The sequence below is a fragment of the Leptodactylus fuscus genome, chromosome 4 (genome assembly GCF_031893055.1).
Source record: "Leptodactylus fuscus isolate aLepFus1 chromosome 4, aLepFus1.hap2, whole genome shotgun sequence".
Lineage (NCBI taxonomy): Eukaryota > Metazoa > Chordata > Amphibia > Anura > Leptodactylidae > Leptodactylus > Leptodactylus fuscus.
In genome coordinates, this window is record NC_134268.1 from 32,386,060 (window position 1) to 32,408,802 (window position 22,743).

Below are 22,743 nucleotides of genomic sequence, written 5' to 3' on the forward strand. Positions count from 1 at the left end.
GATAACCCGGACACAATAAGGACATCATGGCCGGTTATTAGGAGGACACTACATGTAAGAGAAGATGACTTGGACATCATGGCTGGATTTCTGTCAAGTCCTGAACCATAGAAAGTTTCTGCAATATGCATTGGCATTCGATAAAGACAAGACTGTCACCACTAAAATGGTGTATTTACAAAAATGTTTAACTATTGTCTAACTTGAATGATTATGTTGGTGGGAAAATCTTTTGCTATATCATAGGATTAAATTTATCATGGACTATTAAAAGTTGAATCTCTTCCATTCCGGCGCTGTGGTCTTGATGAAGGTGCTTAGATGTCAACTTTTATTGTGTCCTCTCCAAATATTACCATCTGACCAGAACAGTAGGGGTGTATTCACACGTGGCAGGTGTGTTACAGACATGTCTACAACTGAAAATCTGTTCCAGTCATCTAAATAGGGTTGGGACTGTCGCGGACATTTTTTTTTAAACCAATCTGACGGGTGTATATACCCTAAATGTAGTACGCTCCCTTGTTTAGGTCACAATGACTCCTAAGCCATGCTTGATATGGAATTTCAATACGTAAAATTTTTCTTCTTAATTGAGAAGGTTGAGTTGTTTTGTGAATGAATGTTTTACCTGTAACTGTAGCCGTTTATTCTTTGTCACACATCCTGGATGTGTTGGTTCTTTGTTTGCACAGCGAGCATTGTGCTGAGAAATGTTCCGGGTGCCTTCCTCGAGGGGGGGGGGGAATTGTGCTGATTCTTGGCTGCAAAGATCTCATCTCTAAATTGTTCCATGTCTGTCGTTCCTGCTTAAACTTTGATCATACTTTTTTCCAGTTTAAGTTTCCATCCATTGTTTAGCCTGTGGTTAAAAACTCCAAGTATTAGTAGATGTGATTGTATCGAGAAAATGCCAAGACTTGGAAGATTCCTTGGTGTCCAAATTGGGCATAGATGGCATATATTGACTATTAAAATATATCATTGTTTATTACATTACAATATAATGGAAAAAAAATGTCACTTTGTTGTGCTTGGATGCGTTCAGTAAGGAAGTTGGAATGCTTGGCGTTATCCTAATATTTGTTGTCTGGCATATTACATTGATAGCTGGAAGGAAAAAAGGAGGCACCAACATTAAGGGCGGGTTCACACCTGCGCCCGGTCTCCGTTTTGCAGGTTTCCGTCTTCTGCCCGATAAACTGGACAGGAGATGGAAGCCGGCAGTCAGTTTTCAAACCCATTCGGTTTGCAAAGTGTCCGCCCATGAGCGTCTTCTGGTCTCCACAGCGTCCGTGGTTTTTTTTTTTTTTTTTTTTTTTTTTGTGGGGGTGGGTTTGTTTTGTTTTAACCGGACACAGTTGGACATGCAGGATTTTGTGTCCGGTTTAAAAAACAAACCGGTTTTGCCGTGGAGACCAGAAGACGCTCACAGGCGGACACTGACTGTTGGGTTTCCGTCTCCTGTCCAGTTTCTCGGGCAGAAGATGGAAACCCACAAAGCGGAGACCGGGCGCAGGTGTGAACCCGCCCTACATCCGGTCCTGACTCCTCAAAGATTTCCCCCTAAATTTTTGGGGTAGAACGGAGGTCCTATTCATGACTACACAAGATTATATACAAAGTAATATTTGCCACACCGTGGATATAGTATTTAGGATATTATATGGATATTATAACCGGATATCTTGATCCTCGAGGGATGGAGGGGCACACACAAAACCCATAAAATGTTAAGGGGTATAACCCAAAACCAGCTTCTTCCAAGACAAGGATTCTTTCCATGCACTTGGTTTTTATGTTCATAATCATTTGGGGACCTACTTCTTGTGCTGCAAATATTAAGTAGTTTGGGCCCTCAATGTTTTGTGAAAAATAAATAAAAAAAAAATTCTACAAAAATTTAATTTAAAAAAAAAAAAAAAAAGTTAAATCTTACCCCTAATAGAAAATCAGAAAAATAGAAAATAATATGCGGAGGAGGCTGAACTTCTTTTGTTTGTCAGATGGGTTAACATTTGAGGCCTTTGGGTAGGGACAGGACAGCAAGCAACATGACAGGTCCTATATACGTCGAGCCTGCTGAGCGAGTTTGGTTTGTTTATGGATGCCTTGTGGCGGGGTGAGTGCAGTTTCTTGGCTGTTCCTGTGAGTCACTCCGCCTAGCTCGCAACCGCCTTTCCCTGAAGAGAAAAATGCTTAAGTGCGTAATAGGATCCCTGTGATCCACCCTATTTATTCACGGCATCAGCAGATGTGTGAATTATGTTCTCTCCTTTGGTGTCACATTTTGAGGCTTCTTTTTGAGACTTCTTGAGTATGACTTTGCAGAAGTGATCGCCAGAGCCACAAGTTTGGTTATGCGGAACCATGATTAATATATGTAATGCCAATGAATGGGTGATGGCACACTAGATCGCGCCGAATCGTTTCCTGTTTACTTGCTGTAATGGAGGGAGTGCCAGAGGTGTAGCTTTAAGATCCTGGACCCCAATGAATATTCTGTAACATGGACTTCACATACCGTGTGTCCTTTTTAACCAGTTTTTTTGCATTAAAAATTATAGATTTTTTTTTTTTCTCCCCCCTTTAAGGGCCCCTTCACACGGTGTAAGCGCTTGGCTCATTCCGAGCCGTACATGCGAGCGCTTCTAAACACTTCCCATTCACTTCAATGGGAGCTCGCATAAAGCCGTGTTTAGAAGCGCTCGTGTGTACGGCTCGGAATGAGCCGAGCGCTTACGCCGTGTGAAGGAGCCCTAAAAGTCCATGATCCACTGTGTTACAGCCTTAGTTTGGTTAATATGCAGACAATACTCTGAAGACCTACTTTGTAATGGGTGCAGCCAGTGACTCTGTTGCATGTCAAGGTGTGCTTGGTCTTTATCCTCGCCGCCAAGATTAACATCTAGCTGTGGGTTAAGCCGCCTGATGATGATGAAGTAAAAAACTTGTTTGTCTGCATCATTGCACAACAAATGTCCTGAAAACTCCAATTGATGTATTTGACTTGTGCAAGCAGCGACAAGATACGTGGTGGTAATAATAATGGGAAGGGCTGTGTCTCTGTACATGCTAATGAGTTATGTAGAGAACATGCCTGGGTAGAGCGTGTCCTGGGCGCTTCATCAAAGACATGGATGACGTGGAGGGGGTGAAGCTGAACTGAAATAAAAAGCCAGACAAACATGGAAGAAATGATGGAGGATACTTAGATGTGAATAGTTCTCCTTCCTGGCCGGTTATGGATTCTAAATGAGTTTTAGTTGTTGATGTAGCAGAGATTAACTTGTCATGTAGTAGATTTACATACGTTCCGACATAAAAACCTGACCAACCCTACCAAATGTCACCTCTAATTATACCATCAATACCAAACCTTAGGCTACGTTCAGACGGAGTATTCTGGGCCGGAATCTGAGGTGGAGGCTGCCTCATGTTCCGGTCCAAAATAAGGGGTAGCCGCAACTGGATGCGATCCGGATTAAGCCCAAATGAATGGGAGTGTCTTCAGGCGGATTTGCGAGGCGCAATCCGCCTGAAGAATGAGAATGTCCAATCAATGGAGAGCCGTCTGTTTGTTCAGGGTTTTGAGAAGGATACGGCCTCAATCCTGACCAAAAAACCCCATGTGAACTTGGTCAAAAGTTTGGTTCAGTTGGAGATCAGGTGAAGAGACCCCTCAATGATCACGAAAACAAGGGGCAGGAGGGCTCCGCCGAGTGCTGTCCCATCACTTTTATTTCCCTCCTTCCATCCCCTCGTTTTCACAATCATTTGGGGGTCTCAGAAGTTTTGATTTGGTTATACAGGATTAGAAAACATGGCTGCTCTCTTCCAAAAGCCCTGTTAAACGAAATGGGTCTAAATGGCCTCATGGTGACTTGGCCACTGGACCTGATGTCACTTCTTAAGAAGTTTACCTTTTTCTGAAAGACCCCCCCCCCCCCCTTTTTTTTTTTAACACCTTTAAGTTGGTGGGATCTGACAAGATTCATCAGTATCTGCTCAAAATTGGATCTGGTCATAGCTCCATGACACTACTGTGAACAGAGATCTGACAAATGATTTTGGGGTAATGGTGTTTAAGATTTTTGCTGTTTCTTTCCTGATATCATCGGCAGATTTATGGTCTCTGTATTTTATAAGTAGAGCGTGCTGACAGCCCCCGGGAATCTGCTTCATGCAAGTGAAACTTTTCAGTAGAAATATCGGAGGGGTGGAATGGTCTACATAGGGGTATCTGTAGCACGTGATGGGTCAGGGGTCCTGTAATAATTTTGCATTAGGGCCCAGGGCCTTCTGGTCCTATAGGATGTCCCTGATGTAGCTGGTCACTTCTGTGTGTGGTATGTCTGTTCTAGAACATATGTTTTTTTGGCTCTGTTGTGTCATGTGGTGTTTTTGTACTTGCCACCTAATTCTCTTTAACCTGGTAACTTCAGACTTGGGTCTTGAACAACAGGACCTGCAGGTTCCTCATGGAGCTTCAGAAGTGGACGCTATGGGAGACATTATTGTGACACTGATTTCAAAACCTTACAGTAAGTTATAATCCAGCTTTGTCTTGTTCTAGATATATAGGATATGTTCACATGGGACAGATTTGTTGCAGGAATCTCTTCAGTTATCAGTTCCGTACCTATGGGGAGCACTTTCTTACAAATTGTATTCAGATGGGTGTAGAAATTAAAGGGGTTGGCCACTTTCAGACCAATATTGAGAGACAAATGTTATTGTTTGTATAATAAAAAGATATACAATTTTCCAATATACTTTCTGTATCACTTCCTCACGATTTTCTAGATCTCTCCTTGCTGTCATTCATTCTGTTTACTACTTGTGGATAAAACTCTGATCATGGTCATGTGATTTATGGTCCATGGTCATGTGGTGAGATCACAGGTGTTTCTGCAATTCCTAATTTATTTTTATTTATTTTTTTTAGATCACAAATTTTCAGACCCTGAAAGAGTAAACTACAAATTTGAGTCTGGTACTTGGTGAGTTGTTGATGATGATGATGATGATGATGATGATGATTATTTGTTGTTAATATTATATTAAGAAAATTATATATATCCTTAGGATAGGTCATTAATATCTGACAGTTGGTGTCCAATCCCCATAAATCAGCTGTTGGTAGAAACGGCAGCGTTCTGGCGAGTGATTCGGCCTCTTCACTGAATACCGAGCACAGCGCTGTACACTATTGTACGTGGTATTCACTTGGATGGGACTGAGCTGCAAACAGGCCATTTGACAAATGAGTGACATCACTGGCCTGTGAAGAGTTGAATAGCTGATCTGTAGGGGTCCTGGGTCCCTGCCAATCAGATATCTATGACCAATGCTAACATTAGATCTTAAAAATGTGTAGTCTATTCAAAAGGTAACAAATATTGAAGTCTTTGCCGCATGAGTTGGAGCGTCTTATAGCAAAAATCTTTATCCCACACTTGGATTTCAAAAATGTTTTGGCATACATGAACCGTTCAGCTGATGCACAGTTGCCAAATGTGATCTTTGACTTTTGGCATATCTATGGTGGGGTTTTCCAAGAGGTTAATAGATCACTCTTAAAAGTGGTGGTCTGACACCTAGGACCTCCACTGATCAGCTCTGTGAATGGGCTGCAGTGTGTTACTGAAGTACATGTAGTACCAGACACCACCACTTACAGTATGGGCGCCACTTGTCTGACCTCTTCAGCAGCTGATCGTGGACAGTTCTTGTTAGACCATTTTTAGGCTGACCTATCATATATTTCTCAAAAATGAGTTGTTCCTCCTATCTTATCCTTCTGCCTGCTCTTCCATGTTTTTTTTACCCTTTTTATTGTATTTTGCAGCAGTAAATTGGAGATAATCGATGACAATACCATAATCCGAGCCAGAGGTTTACCATGGCAGTCGTCTGACCAGGACATCGCCCGTTTCTTCAAGGGCTTGAATATCGCCAAGTGAGTTCTGCCCTCAATACCTCTGCCCTTAATTCCCTTGTATTTTATGCCGTGTGTATGCGATTTAGTTATTTTGTGTTTTTTGTTTTTCCCAGTTGGGAAATTCCCATATCTTAAAGGGGTGATTTGTATACACCCTGCATTACCGAAGGTAAGATTAGTGCAGGTTACAAGGCAGGTTATGGTCTTTGCTAAACAAGATGCCTTCCTGGTTTTTCAGCGGCGTGTGTGCGTTTTCCACCCCCCCCCCCCTCTCCACTTTTTTTTCCTGGTCGCTGTGTTTTAGTATTGGTTTGTAAATTCTGTTCTCGTTCCTTTTGGCGTAATTTAGTTGACGGTACTATGATCCTATTTGATCTCTGCATGGAATAACTTTTTGTTTTTTTAGTTTGCTGTGAACCTATATTTGCTGGTTGGATCTCTGATCTAGAGGGTTGCCTATTTTTTTTTTCCTAATGACAATGTGAACTGTGGTCTTCAAATTTGAGCTCATTGTTGCACATTCTGGTCCACTTCTGATACGGGTTGTCGTACTTGCACGGTTCAGAGGGGGTCCTTGTAGCCTTGTGTGTCCTATATGTAATTCATGTGTAATGCATATATATAGGGGTGGAGCTGCCCTCTGTCTCAATGCCCAGGGAAGAAGAACTGGAGAAGCTTTGGTCAGATTTGTCAGCGAGGAACACAGAGATCTGGCGCTGCAGAGACACAAGCATCACATGGGCAATAGATATATTGAGGTAGGCTTTTGGATTTTTTTTTTTTTCCCCCTTGTAACTTCATTTCTGAAAAATTTAATTTTTTGCTATTTGTTTCCAACTTTTATTTATTTTTTTTTTTTTATAGGTTTACAAAGCAACTGGAGAGGATTTCCTAAAAATAGCTGGAGGTAAATATTAAATAAAAGGGGAAAATCTCTGAACCCGCTCCATTTCTTCTTGTCTTGTATTGTGTTAAAGGAATTGACAGGATTTAGGTTTTTTGACCTAATGTTAAAATAGGCCATAAATATCTGGTTGGTGGGGGGCTGGATGTTGGCCCCTTCACTGATCAGCTGTATGAGAGCTGTTGGACTTGCAGCCTTTATAGTGTCCAGACGTTGGTACTGCAGCTCGATGGGAGGTGAACTGCAGTACAGGCCACCTGCTACGATAAAGGGACTGGAGCCATCTGCTTCCGGCCCTGTGTTGTGTGCAGTGCAGGGATCTGAAGCGGCCTCCTACAGCTGATCAGGGCATGGGTCAACAGCCAGGCCCCCACCGACCAGGTATGTATTGCCTATCCTAAGCATAGGGTTTTGTTTTTGTTTTTTTCTAACTCCCTGACAACCCCTTTAATGGAGCTGCTATGTCTGATGTGGCCCATAGGCGATGGTTGTAGCCGTTATTGGGGGTGGGGGGGTCATCCTTAATGTGATGAATTGCACGGTTATCAATGGTGCTCATACTCTTTGGTTCTAACTACTAGGTACATCCAACGAAGTTGCTCAATTTTTGTCAAAAGAGAACCAGGTGATAGTACGTATGAGGGGGCTGCCATTTACTGCCACCGCCGAGGAAGTGCTGTCGTTCTTTGGCCAACACTGCCCTGTAACTGGAGGCAAAGAAGGAATTTTGTTTGTTACTTACCCTGACGGCCGGCCGACAGGAGACGCATTTGTGTTATTTGCCTGTGAGGAATACGCACAGAATGCATTAAAGAAGCACAAGGACTTGCTGGGCAAGCGATATATTGAGCTGTTTAGGAGCACAGCAGCCGAGGTGCAGCAGGTTGGTCCACGCTTAGTACTAGTTGTTGCCTGGCTTACATTCGGTAAGGGCGGGTTCACGCCTTCGCCAGGTCTCCGTTTTGCAGATTTCCGTCTTCTGCCCAAGAAACTGGATCGGAGACAGAAACCGGCAGTCAGCTTTCAAACTCATTTCTTTGAATGGGTTTGCAAAGTTTCCACCCTTGAGCGTCTTCTACCTCTCCGAGGCAAAGCCGTTGTGTGTTTTTGTTTTTTTTTTTTTAACTGGGCACGAAGTCGGATATGCAGGACTTTGTGTCCGGTTAAAAAAAACCAAAACAAAACGGTTTCACCCTTTTGAGACCAGAAGACTCTCACGGGCGGTCACTGACTGCTGGGTTTCCGTCTCCTGTCCAGTTTCTCGAGCAGAAGACATAAACCCACAAAGTGGAGACCGGTCGCAGGTGTGAACCCGCCCTCGGTATAGGACAATGTTCACTTTCAACTCTCTCCCACCTACTTTGTACTACTTGCCATACTATTGTCCTATATGAGGGGCCTCTTGGATCTTTTTAGTCAGCATGGCCCATGTGACATCTACCTCTTCGCCCTCCATTGTTCCACCCCGTGCCCTATAGCCTATAGTGTCTTGGTGGGAGCGGAGATGCAGCATTTTGCACCTTTATCCATCCCAAAACCTGTCTTACCGATGTCTTTGTGAAACTTCTCACACCCATCAGCCCAGCCCAACCATTGTTTTCAAGGGAAACAACATTTTTTAAAAATTATAATAAAATACAATGGAACAATGGTCCAGTAAAGTAGCACCCTTCATTAAATGCTAATAAACTAGAAGAATATTATGTCCTCTTGTTTCCCTATGATGTCACAGCTGATCAGTTTTATATTGCACTATCCGTATATTGTTATAAAGTTGAATATGTCTTTGCATTTGTTTTTGGTTTGGAAAGCGAGTAAACTACATGCCGTGTCCCTGCAGGTTCTGAACAGATACTCCTCTACACCTCTCATCCCACTCCCGACACCCCCAATTATTCCTGTACTACCTCAGCCGTTCATTCCTCCAGTCAATGTCAGAGACTGTATACGTCTTCGAGGGCTTCCCTATGCTGCCACTATTGACGACATTTTGGAATTCATGGGTGAATTCGCTACCGATATCCGGACGCATGGAGTACATATGGTGCTCAACCACCAGGTATGTTCTGTTTGTGTTACAGAAGCCCAACCCCAAATCTCCTACCTGCCTTAGGATAGATCAGCGGGTATCTGACTCTTGGTACCCTGCTGATCAGCTGTTTCAAGGGGGACCACTTGGATTACTGCTGTGCCCTTCTATTTGGGTTTGTGATATTACATGGCCTTTCTGCAGATATGTTCTATTTGTGTGTATGGGAGTGAGCTGCACCACTAATGATGTGCCTGGTATACATAGAAGAGGTCATAGCACTTGACACAGCGGGTCATCAGTGGTGCTAGGAGTTGGACCCCCGCCGATCTAATATTGATCGCCTAAGGATGGTCATATGTAGTAAATGCCCTCTAGTGGTGGTAAATGTTACCATCTTGTTATCTCTAAGTGCGTAGTAGGGCAGTGCAGACACTGACTGTAAAGTTCCTTATTGTGCCCAGGTAATTCATATGCAGAAAAATTATGTTGATAATTAATTATATTTATTTTGCGTTTAGTTCATATAGGTTATATAATAAAGTGTCACAGTACACTATATACAGTAGTCACTATATAGTACAAATTCTGCCTTATAGTCTCCTTTTATAATAACCAGGGTTAAATCCTCCTCAGCTACTCTAGCTCAGGCTTTGCGGCCTGTATTAGTTAAGTAGGTAATACTTTATTTGGGACAACTCTAACACACGGATCTCCAGGAAATATTTTTCTGAGTGTCGTATTTTGGCGTTCTGTTTGGCGTCTTTGCTCCACCAAGGACATTAAAACCAGTCGAACCGCTTTGACGTGCCAGGTCATGATTGTCTTTAATACACAGTGTCAGATGTGATGCATGGCTTTTCAGGGAAACTTGTTCCATTGTTCCCCTGTTATCATTTGTGCGGATATAGAATGTTTTTATTCGGTTCTCACATGGTAGTTGTCACCAGCGTCCCTAAAAGAAGAAAAAAATCCTGCTCCAACTCTGGATGGACAGCAGGGGTCAGTCAGGGGCAATAAAGATCTGATAATTCATTAAAAAGCCAGTAATTGATTCCTATGAAAGTAATGATGTAACAAGCTAGACATCCAATTATACAATATTAATAATTGTGTAATCTTTTTTTTTTTTTTTATTGGCGTCAGTAACTTTTTCCAACTCTGACTCCACCCGAATCTGGTTCTGATTCCATAGCCCAGGTTGTGTCTGAGGCAATGGTCAGCTTGGGCTATATTAGCTGGCGCGGTATGTAAATTGGGTGCTATAGGGGAGTGCTAGTGAGAAGCCAAAAGAGCCTCAGGCTGGGGACCCACGGGCCGGAAACACTGCGATTTGCCTGCGGGAAAAATTGCGGCGTTTTACAGTAACTGCAAAGTGGATGAGATTCATGCAAATCCCTTGCCCACTTTGCGGTAAAAACCACAGCACGGATGCACTGTGGTTTCCAAAACCGGCCAGTTTTGGAAATCGCAGCATGTCAATAAGATCTACGAAAACCCCGGAGGCTTTCCCGTAGATGTAAGGATAACAAAGTCTGCAGTGGAAAACTCCACAAACTTTCTTTTTAAAGCGTTGTGGGAAGAACCGCGATGCGTTCCCGCCGCGTATTTTTTTTCCGGAGCGCTTTAGAGCTGCAGATCATCACGTGGGGCCTTAGCCTTAAAGAGTTTTTATGATTAGTGGTCTGACTCCCGGGATCCCAGTGCATCACCAGTACCGAAGCATTCAGTGTGTATAGATACTGCAGTGCTGCCCCATAGACTTCAGTGCTCTCCCACATTGCCTCAGTCCCAGGTGTCGGATTCCCACATATTTAATATTGATGGTATTATGATAATATACTAAGGGTAGGCTATACGTGACTTATCCTTCAATCCTATAGACTATGAATGGAGCAGCATAGTGCATGTGTACCCACTACTTCATTCAGACGCCTCCTGCGCACCAATTCTAGTGATAGGTTTGACCTACTGACTCTACAGCCCTGCAACTTAACCCCTCTTTCCACAACTCCTACTCCAAAATAAATGGTCAACAACCATGGTCAGACAGAAGCAGAGGAGTTTTTTTTTTTTTTTTTCCCTTCTTCGTTCTGGCCCTGACTCTATAACCCTGATAAATGGAGCCCCGCAGTCATCATACTTATCATCGCCTATCCTTTAACATGTGAAAAAAAAATTAAAAAATTGAAGGGCTTGCTAGTGACAAAGTACAGTGTGAACTTTGTGTTGGTAAAAAGGACATTCCTACACTATAATACATTGTACACACCATAGCAGCCTGCATTGCTATACAGGGAGGCTAGACACGCTGCGCTTACTATGTAATGATAATATCTTATCCAAGGTCACCAAACAAATACCATGCCCAGCGCATGGGGCAACTCCCATTGACTTAATGACAAGCACTTTAATGGTCTCTTCCGCAAACTCCCATAACTTAACACTTTAGTGCCTGCACTGCTGCTTCCGCTGTGACTTCATCCATGTTACGCAACCTATAGATGGTTACATAAATCCATTATTATTCTTAAGTTTCCTGCTGGCTGCACACCAAGAAGCGGATACAAATGAGAATCTCTCATCACTATTGCCTCTTGGTGTTCTGCCCAAGACTAGAGAAAAGCGACTGCTCACCACTTCGTACAGGAACGCCAAATGTGGCAAGGGTTGTGTTGGAAATACAAAGTGTTTTCACATCTGTCCACGGCTTGTGCCTGGTATTACATCTCCGCTTCATTATAGCGAATGATGCTGAGCTGCAATACCAGATGCATCCTACAAATGGGTGTGGCGCTGTTCCCTTTAAGACTGTAATAGGGTATTTGCAGACTGACTACAATAAGTTTAGGTTTTATTGCGTTTATAGCCCCATAACATTATAGCTACCATATAAGGTATTCCTGAGCAAAAAATGGTGCAGTTTGCAAATTTTTACTTTTTTTTTTTTTCCCTCCCCATTTCCAGGGGCGGCCATCGGGAGACTCATTCATTCAGATGAAATCGGCGGAGAGGGCTTTTCTAGCAGCACAGAAGTGTCACAAGAAGACCATGAAGGACAGATATGTGGAGGTGTTTCAGTGTTCTGCAGAGGAGATGAACTTTGTCTTAATGGGGGGAACTTTAAATCGCAATGGCTTGTCCCCGCCGCCATGTAAGTTACCATGTAAGTTTGGGCTGAGGGTCTTGCCGCTTCTCTGCGCTTTGAGCTGGTAGGTGCTGGAACTGCTTTCTTCTTTGTGGGGATTTGGGGTTTGGCCGGTTGTACTTATCGTTCGTGAAGGGGAGACGACAAATCAACAGCTGCAATTCCTTGGTGGTGAATGAGATTTTGGGGCATCCGTGGGATGTTTATGCTACCCTTATATATTTTTAAAGGGGAACTAAAGTGACCCAAGTGAAGCTTCCATTAATGCTTCAGTATCATCAACCGTTCCGGAAGCTACAATCTGCTCTCTCCTTAGGGGGGAGAAATTTTTGGATTGAGTGTAAGTTACCACTCATTAGGGGTAATATCAGTTCCATCAAATTTAGGCCTGGATACATGTAGAAGTTGAAATGCCAAAGCTATAAAAATTAAAATTGTATATCCAAAGGGGGTGTCCAGCCAGTAAAAAAAAAAACTTGCCCCCTTTCCTGTGCTTCTTGGCTCTCCCTGCTGGTCTCTACTTCCTAGTCCTTCTCGGCACAGGTAATGGGGAAGGCTCAGCCAATCACTGGTTGAGTTGGGTCATCAGTGTGGCCATTTCCTGTGTTGACGGGAACCGGGAGGAAGTAGAGACCAAAGAGGAGGGGGACTGTGAAGTATCATAACAGGAGTGGCACGGTTCATTATAAAACACGAGTCTATGCCCTGAATTTAGTTCCCCTTTAAGTCACTTTTTAGTAGACTAGAAGCTGCACTCCGAGCAGAGTCAAACTGCACCCTTGATTTTCCTTGATAAATTACTTCATTTTCTACCTGTCTTTATTGCTGATCTTGGGAGCCAATAATTGTGCTGAGCCACCAAAATAAGTACAAGAGATAATATATATATTTTGTCTAATTTATTTGCAATTGAAAGTGAATCTTGTCGTAAAATAGAATATTTTCACGATCGCTGCAAACGGAAAATAAGACAGTAAATGATATAATTATATATTGTCTATATAAATCTATATTGTGGAATTGCATGCTGTACAATTCCTTGACATGTGGATCTAAATCAACCCGGCTGCAATGTAGTAGATTGTGTTTTTTGTTTTTGGGGGTTTTTTTTGCCTTTGGACAGCTCAGCTCTGCCTCAAGCCTTCGTCGTCCTGTTTGTGGGGTTGTCCCACCAGGACTAATTTTTTTTATGCAGAGCATGCTCACTACGTAGAGCATGCGGTCTATGCGACTCATCCCGCAGGGATTATTAGCCAAGCAGGACCCCATTGCTCTACCTATAGTATATTTTGTACTTGGTAAATGGAGCAATGTCATAATATTTCCTTAAAGGGGTTTTCTCAGGCTAACCATTTTTATAACCTATTCTGAAAATAGGCCACTAATATTACATTGGAGGTTGTGTGAGGCCTAGCACCCGCATCATTCGCTGTTCTCAGTTGCTGATACACAGAAAATGGAGCAGGAAGCAGACAGCTATATTCTCTGTGCATATATTAATGGAGTCACTGCAACTTAGGTCCCATTCAAGTGAATAGGATCTGATTTGCAGTACCTGGTCTGACCACTACACGGAGAACGTAGCTGTCTGCTTCCTGCTGCCTTCTCTGTGCATCTCTGAGAGCAGCTGACGGATACGTATACCATGTATTAGACCATCACCGATTGGTGTCTGATGCTTAGGATAGACCCTCAATATATTCATCCCAGGAACCTCTTTATTCAGGTGAGGCGGGCATTTTATCTGCTTATTGTGCGTGTTGGGGATGGAGGAGAGACTTAAAGCGTCAACCATTTGGGCTATTTTGGGGAAGGTCTTTTCAGATTGGACAGGATATCCCCAATTCTATAATAGAATAACTGACGAAATGTGCGGGAATAGAATTAGACGGCCTAACTGAGCAAACCAGGCCTGGCTGCCCCTTGCAACCAATACAAGTTCAACTTTTCTTTCCTAAACTCCGCAGGTAAAATTAGAGCTGTCCTGTGAGTGATTGCTAGGGGCAACTTTTTTTTTTTTTTTGAATTTTTCAGAACAAATTTGATAATTTTACCTATATTCTTCGCCCTCCAAATATCCCGTGTCATTTTATAATACAGATCTACTTCTACGGACAGAGGGATCTTCTAGGCCCCCTCGGGCTCCATGACCTGTTAATCTGGGCCTTCCGCCCTGTACATGGAGGTTTTTCTAAATCAGAAAGTACTATACCATGTAAACCAAGACAGTGACTCTCGCTCAGGAGTCTGACCTGTTTTTTAGCAATCGATGGCTCCAGTTCTATATGGTTTTTCGTGTCTACTCTTGTTCAGGTTCCAGTGTTTGTGCCCTGTGGGTTTAATACTTTTATAGCGTTACATTTCGGGGGTGAAAGGAGGAGGGAAGGGGGGTTGTGTTGTCTCCATCCTCAGCGAGGGCCGGATACTCCTTGTGTGACTCCGCAGCTGCTCAGTTTTACTTAATGGGAGTTTTTTTTGTTTTTTTTTCTTTGCATCAAATCATCAAAAATGGTGAATTCTGGATCACCCACCTTCTAGAGCATCTGTGATCTCTCCAGACATTCCCTTTTTTAAAGAATATATTATTCTGGAGCGTCATACCTTAGGACTTTGCATTGTGCTGTTCCTCTGTTACTCCTCAGGGAAATGTATGAATATATTGACAGCGTTACCATGCCCCTGGTGCAGCGATCACATACAGTCCAATAGACCCCATTCGCTATAATGGGAACCATCTGGTGTCCATTCTTTAACGCTGGATGAAAAATTCTATCATTGCAGGATATTTTTGTCCTTCGATTTTGGACGAGTCTACAATACAGATGTCAGCATAGCCTGACATTGACAAGGGGATCTGTAACACAAAATTGTCACTTTAGTCATACATTTCTGCACACAATATAGCCACAAAGCAAGGCTATAAGAGGATATACCCCAGAATTATTTCACAAGTATTGACCGAAACGTGTCAGGAGAGGTGACGACTTATCTTTGAGTAATTGACCAGCTTTCCACAGACTACTATGTCTAGAGCTGGCCATACAGTTTAGATGTGCGATTTCTGTGGGACTGGCCGACCATACATTGTATATGTGAGGTTGTCCTGACTCACCTCTGACACAAGATGGCAAACAGAGCATGCGTGTAATGTAGGGGTGAGATGGAATAGCTGATCAGACTCCAGTTCAACTTAAAACGCACAAAGACTTAAGTTGCTTTAGAATTCTCAAATTCCATGGAACACCTATGCAGAATCCGAGATGTCATGTATTTCTTATCTAGGTATGTCCTTCTTCCTCCAGGTTTGTCTCCGCCTTCATACACGTTCCCCGCACCCGCTGCCGTTATTCCTACTGAAGCAGCTGCCATCTACCAGCCTTCCTTACTCCTCAATCCACGTGCCCTGCAACCTTCTGCAGCATACTACCCAGGCGGCGCACAACTCTTCATGAACTACACTGCATACTACCCAAGGTATGACTGACTAGGAATAATGGCTGAATTGGGATTAACAACTGTCTTTGGTCCCTTGTGTTCTGATGCCTATTGTATAGAGCAGTGATGGCGAACCTTTTAGAGACAGAGTGCCCAATCTGCAACCCAAAACCCACTAATTTATCACAAAGTCCCAACACGGAAATTTAACCTTAATAATGTGTGGATCTACAGTTTCGCTCAATTACAGATCTGCAAAATATGGTCGTACGATTGGGACTTTATAGAGCTTTCTGTTCCTGCGACCCCCCCCACACAGTCCAATCTGCTTCACAGTGACCCTCACATAATACAATAAGCTCCACAGTGGTCCCCACAAAGTACAATCTGCTCCACAGTGGTCCCCACACAGTACAATCTGCCCCACAGTGGTCCCCACGCAGTACAATCTGCCCCACAGTGGTCCCCACGCAGTACAATCTGCCCCACAGTGGTCCCCACGCAGTACAATCTGCCCCACAGTGGTCCCCACGCAGTACAATCTGCCCCACAGTGGTCCCCACGCAGTACAATCTGCCCCACAGTGGTCCCCACGCAGTACAATCTGCCCCACAGTGGTCCCCACACAGTACAATCTGCTCCACAGTGGTCCCCACGCAGTACAATCTGCTCCACAGTGGTCCCCACGCAGTACAATCTTCCCCCCAGTGGTCCCCACGCAGTACAATCTGCTCCACAGTGGTCCCCACGCAGTACAATCTTCCCCACAGTGGTCCCCACGCAGTACAATCTGCTCCACAGTGGTCCCCACGCAGTACAATCTTCCCCACAGTGGTCCCCACGCAGTACAATCTTCCCCACAGTGGTCCCCACGCAGTACAATCTGCTGCACAGTGGTCCCCACGCAGTACAATCTGCTCCACAGTGGTCCCCACGCAGTACAATCTGCTCCACAGTGGTCCCCACGCAGTACAATCTGCCCCACAGTGGTCCCCACGCAGTACAATCTGCCCCACAGTGGTCCCCACGCAGTACAATCTGCTGCACAGTGGCCCCCACACAGTATTATCTGTTCCATGGATGGGTGCCCAAAGAGAGGGCTCGGAGTGCCAGCTCTGGCACCTGTGCCATAGGTTTGCCATCACGGGTGTAGAGCTTGCGCGGCACACTAGGCTATGTATAGTGTTGCTGTAGTCTAATTGATGACACCTTCTCTGCTCCAGACCAATGCCCGGTTTAGCTGTGACTGGCAGTGCATAGACCTACGGAGGCCGAGCACGCCTGGTGAATGTGTAAGGGAGGGACGTAGTAGACTTAAATTCAAGGGCACCAGGCGGCAGCGACGGTTAATGGGTGAGCGAGCAGCAATAAATCTCTTGCTGTAAAAGCTTCTGTAATGAGTAGAAATCTTTCAACCTGCCAAATTGTTGCCCTGGAGTTAAAATAGTTGTGTGCAAGGTCAGGCTTTGTTTCTTAGGTCTGCAGCTACTGTGGAGGTTGAAGAATGTTACCTATGTAGGAGACCTGAATTCAGTTTGTTTTCTTAGCGTATGGGGCGTGGTAGACCTTTAAGACACCGTAGACCTTCGAGTGTGATGGTACGCTCCGCTTGGCAAATAAAGGATATTCATCGTATTACAAGTTGTGCAATTACTAACCTACTTTCCGTAGAAAATGGTTTTTGTTTTTTCTATCCCTGGTATCTCAGAAATGTTACAGGGTTCCTTACAAGACACGACTCTGGCTATCTGTTCACCTGTGTGCCAGTAGATAATGCAGATACTGGAGGTTGTAGGAAAATGTAACAGAGATCTGTTGTGAGACCCCCATACACATAAGAGAAAAATTGGTCAAACGCAACAATTTCGACAGGAACGGCCAACTATCTTATGTGTATAAGGGGCCTCGTAACTCTCCGCCAACAGATATAAGGGCAAGCAAGGATGTCGCAAGAGAAGCCAGACAATGGGGATATTTATTAATAATACATGCAGGCTAAGCCGAGAATGCGTGTTTAGAGGGAGACTGGAGGAATAGCTGTCAACCAAATGAGTATTCAACCAATGGCTTGGAGTCTCTCATCAGAACCCAGCTTTGCAGGCTACGGCCACCTGAATCCATGTTCTGCCTTGTGAATCTGCTGCTTTTGTTCATATGCAAATGAATTATTTGGAGCAATGACCACGCCCTCATTGCTCCAAAGAATTCGCTTATGTATTGACATGAACAGCAATATCTCAACAATGGCAGCAATTCACAAGAGGAAATCCCTGTTAGGTTAGGGTCACCTGAATCTGTCTGCAGGGCCGGGTTCTGTTAGATTACATTTACGATACATGGGTGTCGCTGAGCAGAACTTCTCATTTTCCCCCTTCTGTTTCGTTCCCTGCATTTTGAGGTTTTATGTTCGTTTTCTGCGTCTTTTTATGAACTTGGGTCACTCGACTGGAGGCAAAATAGCATTCTCACATTTTTCACTGTAAGGTGTGGAAGGGTATCTGCATATTTGTGGTTGTGGCTGTTCCTTGACTTTGAAGTTGCATTGACCTAAGGGGGTTTTCTTTTGCGTGTTTTTGAGAGGAGTGTGTTTTTTATCAAAAACTGCATGGAGTATATTCTATTGCATGCTATACTCCAGAAACAGGTATGGTATAGAATACAGAGCCATAGACCATATGCAGGAGGGTCTTTAAAGAGCCGTCTGTAAGCAAGTGTGTGCCCTTCCATACAGATGATCAATCATTGAATATTCTTGGAGTTTCGGTTTGGTATATGGAGGTGACACTGTATAGCATTGCAGTACCTATTGGACATTTCACGTTCACATTCATATATATTTTTTATTTTTTGCTCTGTTCTCTGCTCTACAGTCCCCCTGGGTCTCCAAGCAATCTTGGGTTCTTCCCGGCCGCTCCCGCTGCCAGCAATATCCCCCTTCACAATGGAGGGGCAATGTTGCGCATGCAAGGCATGGCCTACAACTCTGGTTTCAAAGAGATTTTGAACATCTTCCAAGGTTATCAGGTAAGTCCTCCTGAGCGTCGCCATATACACACATTGCACGATTTTGAGGATTCATCGAAAGCTGACCTCCTGAATACGTTTAAAAAAAGAAAAAAAAACTTGACTACTATGTAATCTTGTAGTACACACATAGGCGGTGTATACTCATCTATATTTCTCCTCTTACCATAGTACGCTCCAGAAGAGGGTCTACTCCCAGTAACCGACCAGTCCAGGACCTTGATCACCCACCCAAAGGAATGGGTGTGTATATAAAGGTCTCCCCAGCGCTCATGTAGAAGAGGTAAGTAAAATATTAACTCTTTAATTATCCCGACTTTTTTTTTTTTTTTTTCTCAATTTTCCTGCTTTCACACAAAACTTTAAAAATTTTTGGGGTAAATTCACATTTCTAAGGTATCCATGAAAACGGACAAAGATGGAGCATGTCAATTTAGATATGTAAAATGGTCTGTCCAAAAAAGTGTGATTTATATTTATTTACATATATATATATATATATATATATATATATATATATATATATATATATATATATATATATATATATATATAAAATTTTATTTATTTTTTATTTTTTGGTAATTTTAAAATTGGGACAGTGAACCTCTTCCACTTAGTGGCCCAGTCTAACCAATATCCCAAAAGTAATAAGTTGTTCTCAGTGTCCTGTTTTCTTTCACATTCTTTACCATTTTTCCCCCCCAGGTTTTCCTCGATCAATCTTATTATACATTGTCACTTTGCTAAGCAGGAAGCCCCTGGCTAGGTTTTTTTTTTTTTTGTTTGTTTGTTTTTTTTTTCTTTTAAATTTGTAATCCTGGCCAGGAATGAATTTTGGGCAAAATGTAGCCATGGAAATCAGTGTCTATCATCGAGACTTCAAAAACTTTTATACTTTAAAAAAGTCAGTACATGGAACCTAAACTTCTGGATTAGACGGCTCTTCCAATGTGCAAAATGGTTCAACCCGGATATATGAAATGTTCCCACCTCAACGTACCACTTAAAGGGGAACGACCTCTCCATTGAATTTTTGATGTGGCACCAAGTATGAGGAATTTCTACACCTAATAAACCTTTATTTTTTGAACTTCCTGCTCCTCTTGTTTCCACTGCTGCACCCAAAGTGTTAATACAGCGGTTGATATTTTTTATGTCTATTTTATTTTTTTTGTTTTTTTCTTTGAAACCGGAGGTTCACTCTCTACAGGATGCCACCATTTGCCATGATCGGAGAAGACCGGCTGTCTGTTCCCTATAGGCGCACCCTTTACGTTGTATTTGATACGACGATTTAGTTTCTTTTTTTTTATTTTTACGTCAAATAAAAAAAAAAAAAAAATTCTAAAGGCTTTCAGATATTCTATGTAACCTTTTTAGTTTATGATAATAAAAAAAAAAAATAAAGGTGAAAAAAAAAAAAAAAACCATAAGACAAAAAAAACGATTATGAATTTGTGTGCTGGCAACATGAAGCAGAGTTCTACCTGTGAATGCAAATGCCCTCGCATGATGCACTCCCGTCATATTTTTTTTTTGCTTTCGTCGAACACTTTGTTACATTTATATATTAAATATTTGTATATATTTTCGGAACCTCTTGTGAACATTATATTATAGTAAAGTTGCTTAAGTATGAATTAGCGCTTTAATTATTCACTTAATTTTTTTTTATTAATATAATGGTTTCTAAAGTGTCGTGTTTTTTTTGTTTGTTTTTTTGGAGGGGGTTCCGTCGGAGAATCCCCTCCCCCACCTATTAACAGCCATCGATGTCTTGGTCCAAACACTGTGCTTCCTTTTGACTTCTAAGGTCGCTGCTCCATGTATGTCCAAGTTTATAGTCCAGCAATACAGGAAGGGCTAACGTGTGTGTATATATACGATTTTGTAAATTGATATACCCTATGGATGTCCCACATATAACCCCCCACCCCCAAAGCAGAACACTACCTGAGCTCTTTGCATGGAGCAATGATTTAGTCAATGCTAAGATTTTGTTTTTTTTCGTCTCCATATAAAATAAGACCTAGGATCTGCTTTGTGGCGTAGCCACCTGTACGCTGTCCCCGGCATCCATGATAGTTTGTGAAGATAATGATGTCAAGCCCTGGTCACCTCGTAGACCTGGAAGCTCCTTTACATGTTCTTGTCACATTTACACCATGTTACCGAGCTATCAATGAGGACATATTGACTGTGTTCCGCCGTCTGATGGTTTCATAGCAAAATGTGAACAATTGTAAGTCACTCTATATTGTGTGTCCTTGCATGTCTCGACACTGGTTGATCATAGTTTTGTGCTATAAGGAGTAGTTTTTTTTCTGTTTAAGCTGTGTACTGAATACATGACTGTTTTATTAATGCTGTATTGCACAAAACAAACTGCAAAAAATCGGAAAAAAAAAGTCTGTGAATAAACTGTTTACATGTGCAGATAATAATAAAATGCTTTTCTCTGCTTGTCCAAATACTATGGGGTGTCGCAACTCTTTGTCATCGCTGAACCGGTGACCAATGAATCCCGGTATTAATGGTTGACGTTTGCTGCCGCAACAGAGGTTGGAAAATAAAGGTGAGAAGAGTCACCAGCTAACTCGCATCCAAATTGGTATAGTCCGAAGAAGTCAAATCAAACAGGCTTTATTGGCACGTCCGAATGGATATTTGGCATTGTCAAAGCTAGTAAAGTGTGTGTGGGGGGAGTTGGAGTCGAGGGGGAGGGTATGGGGGGGCAGGGTGGGGTGGCTGATTTGGGGTATAACAGTCCGTGGAGTCTCATCTTCCTCTGGTTTGGTGACAGCTGGACACGTATTGGGCAGCGATCTCCACAGTGGCCTCTTCTTCTCCCAGTAGGATGTAGAGTTTCCTCTTCTCGTCTGCAGATACGAAGTCTGGGATGTGGGCAGAGAGTCTTTGGTAGTAGACGGCCCTCACAGCTGAGTATTTGGTGCAGTGTAGCAGAAGTGGGTCTCGTCTTCTAGGGCCCCCTGGTCACAGTGCTGGCACAGTCTGTTCTCCCGTGGCTTGTACGTCTGCCTGTCTCGCCCCGTCTCCATCTCCAGGTTGTGAGCGCTTCGTCTATACCGGCTCAGGGTCTGTCTGTGTTTGGGGTGGTGTATTCTCTCCAGGTAGGTGGTCATGGTGTAGTCCCTTTGCAGTGACTGGTACACAGTGAGTTTCTTGGAGTTATTTATTGCGCTTCTCCATTCCTTGATGTACCACTCTCCGTCTCTCAATGACTCCTTTTATTTGAGCCTTGTTCAGGGCATGTTGGGGGTTTTGGCTTGGCAGATGGCTGATGCTTGGTTGGGGGGTATCCGTTTTTCTCAGGGCTCTGTGGCTCAGCCAGGCTTGGTGGTAAGAGCCAGGACTGCTGCCCTGTATGTGTGTCCAGAATGATAGCGCCCTCTTCTGCATGGTGAGCCATAGGGGAAGTCTGCCTAGCTCTGCCCTGCAGGCCATGTTGGAGGTGTTGCGATGGACATGGAGCAGGTATTTGCAGAACTCCAGGTGGAAGGTCTCTGTTGGGCTGGAATCCCACTTTGACTGGTCTGGGTAGGTGGCTGGGCCCCAAACCTCGCTGGCAAAGAAGGATCGGAGCAATGACTACGTCAAATATCTTCAGCTAGACCCTAATCGGTGGTTTGAGGTGGTACACTTGTCTTCTGATGGCGTAGAAGGTTCTGCAGTAGAGATGAGCGAACAGTGTTCTATCGAACACATGTTCGATCGGATATCAGGGTGTTCGCCATGTTCGAATCGAATCGAACACCACGTGGTAAAGTGCGCCAAAATTCGATTCCCCTCCCACCTTCCCTGGCGCCTTTTTTGCACCAATAACAGCGCAGGGGAGGTGGGACAGGAACTACGACACTGGGGGCATTGAAAAAAATTGGAAAAAGTCATTGGCTGCCGAAATCAGGTGACCTCCATTTTAGACGAATAGTGGATTTCAAATCCGGGTCATATGAGAATGTGAACTTTGTGACTATGAGACAGGGATAGCTGTACAGGCAGGGATAGCTAGGGATAACCTTTATTTAGGGGGGAATGTTATTAAAAATAACTTTTTGGGGCTCTATCGGGTGTGTAATTGTGATTTTTGTGAGATAAACTTTTTCCCATAGGGATGCATTGGCCAGCGCTGATTGGCCGAATTCCGTACTCTGGCCAATCAGTGCTGGCCAATGCATTCTATTAGCTTGATGAAGCAGAGTGTGCACAAGGGTTCAAGCGCACCCTCGGCTCTGATG

At 43.4% G+C, this 22,743-nt stretch overlaps 1 protein-coding gene across 2 annotated transcripts in view; it reads left to right on the forward strand.

Moving 5' to 3' along the window:
* The window catches only part of ESRP1 (epithelial splicing regulatory protein 1), a 45,409-nt gene extending 24,692 nt beyond the window's left edge, over window positions 1-20,717 (forward strand). The window contains exons 5-16 of one of the 2 annotated variants that reach the window (XM_075270261.1): window positions 4,446-4,544; window positions 4,949-5,003; window positions 5,852-5,962; window positions 6,570-6,702; window positions 6,809-6,851; window positions 7,430-7,731; window positions 8,689-8,907; window positions 11,845-12,043; window positions 15,328-15,499; window positions 18,331-18,484; window positions 18,656-18,767; window positions 19,193-20,717. In XM_075270261.1, the coding sequence (XP_075126362.1) occupies window positions 4,446-4,544; window positions 4,949-5,003; window positions 5,852-5,962; window positions 6,570-6,702; window positions 6,809-6,851; window positions 7,430-7,731; window positions 8,689-8,907; window positions 11,845-12,043; window positions 15,328-15,499; window positions 18,331-18,484; window positions 18,656-18,739 (1,571 nt within the window). In that variant the 3' untranslated portion in view covers window positions 18,740-18,767; window positions 19,193-20,717. The remainder of the gene's footprint in view (window positions 1-4,445; window positions 4,545-4,948; window positions 5,004-5,851; window positions 5,963-6,569; window positions 6,703-6,808; window positions 6,852-7,429; window positions 7,732-8,688; window positions 8,908-11,844; window positions 12,044-15,327; window positions 15,500-18,330; window positions 18,485-18,655; window positions 18,768-19,192) is intronic. The other variant, XM_075270263.1, reaches the window with a different exon arrangement.
* The last annotated feature ends 2,026 nt before the right edge of the window (window positions 20,718-22,743 follow it).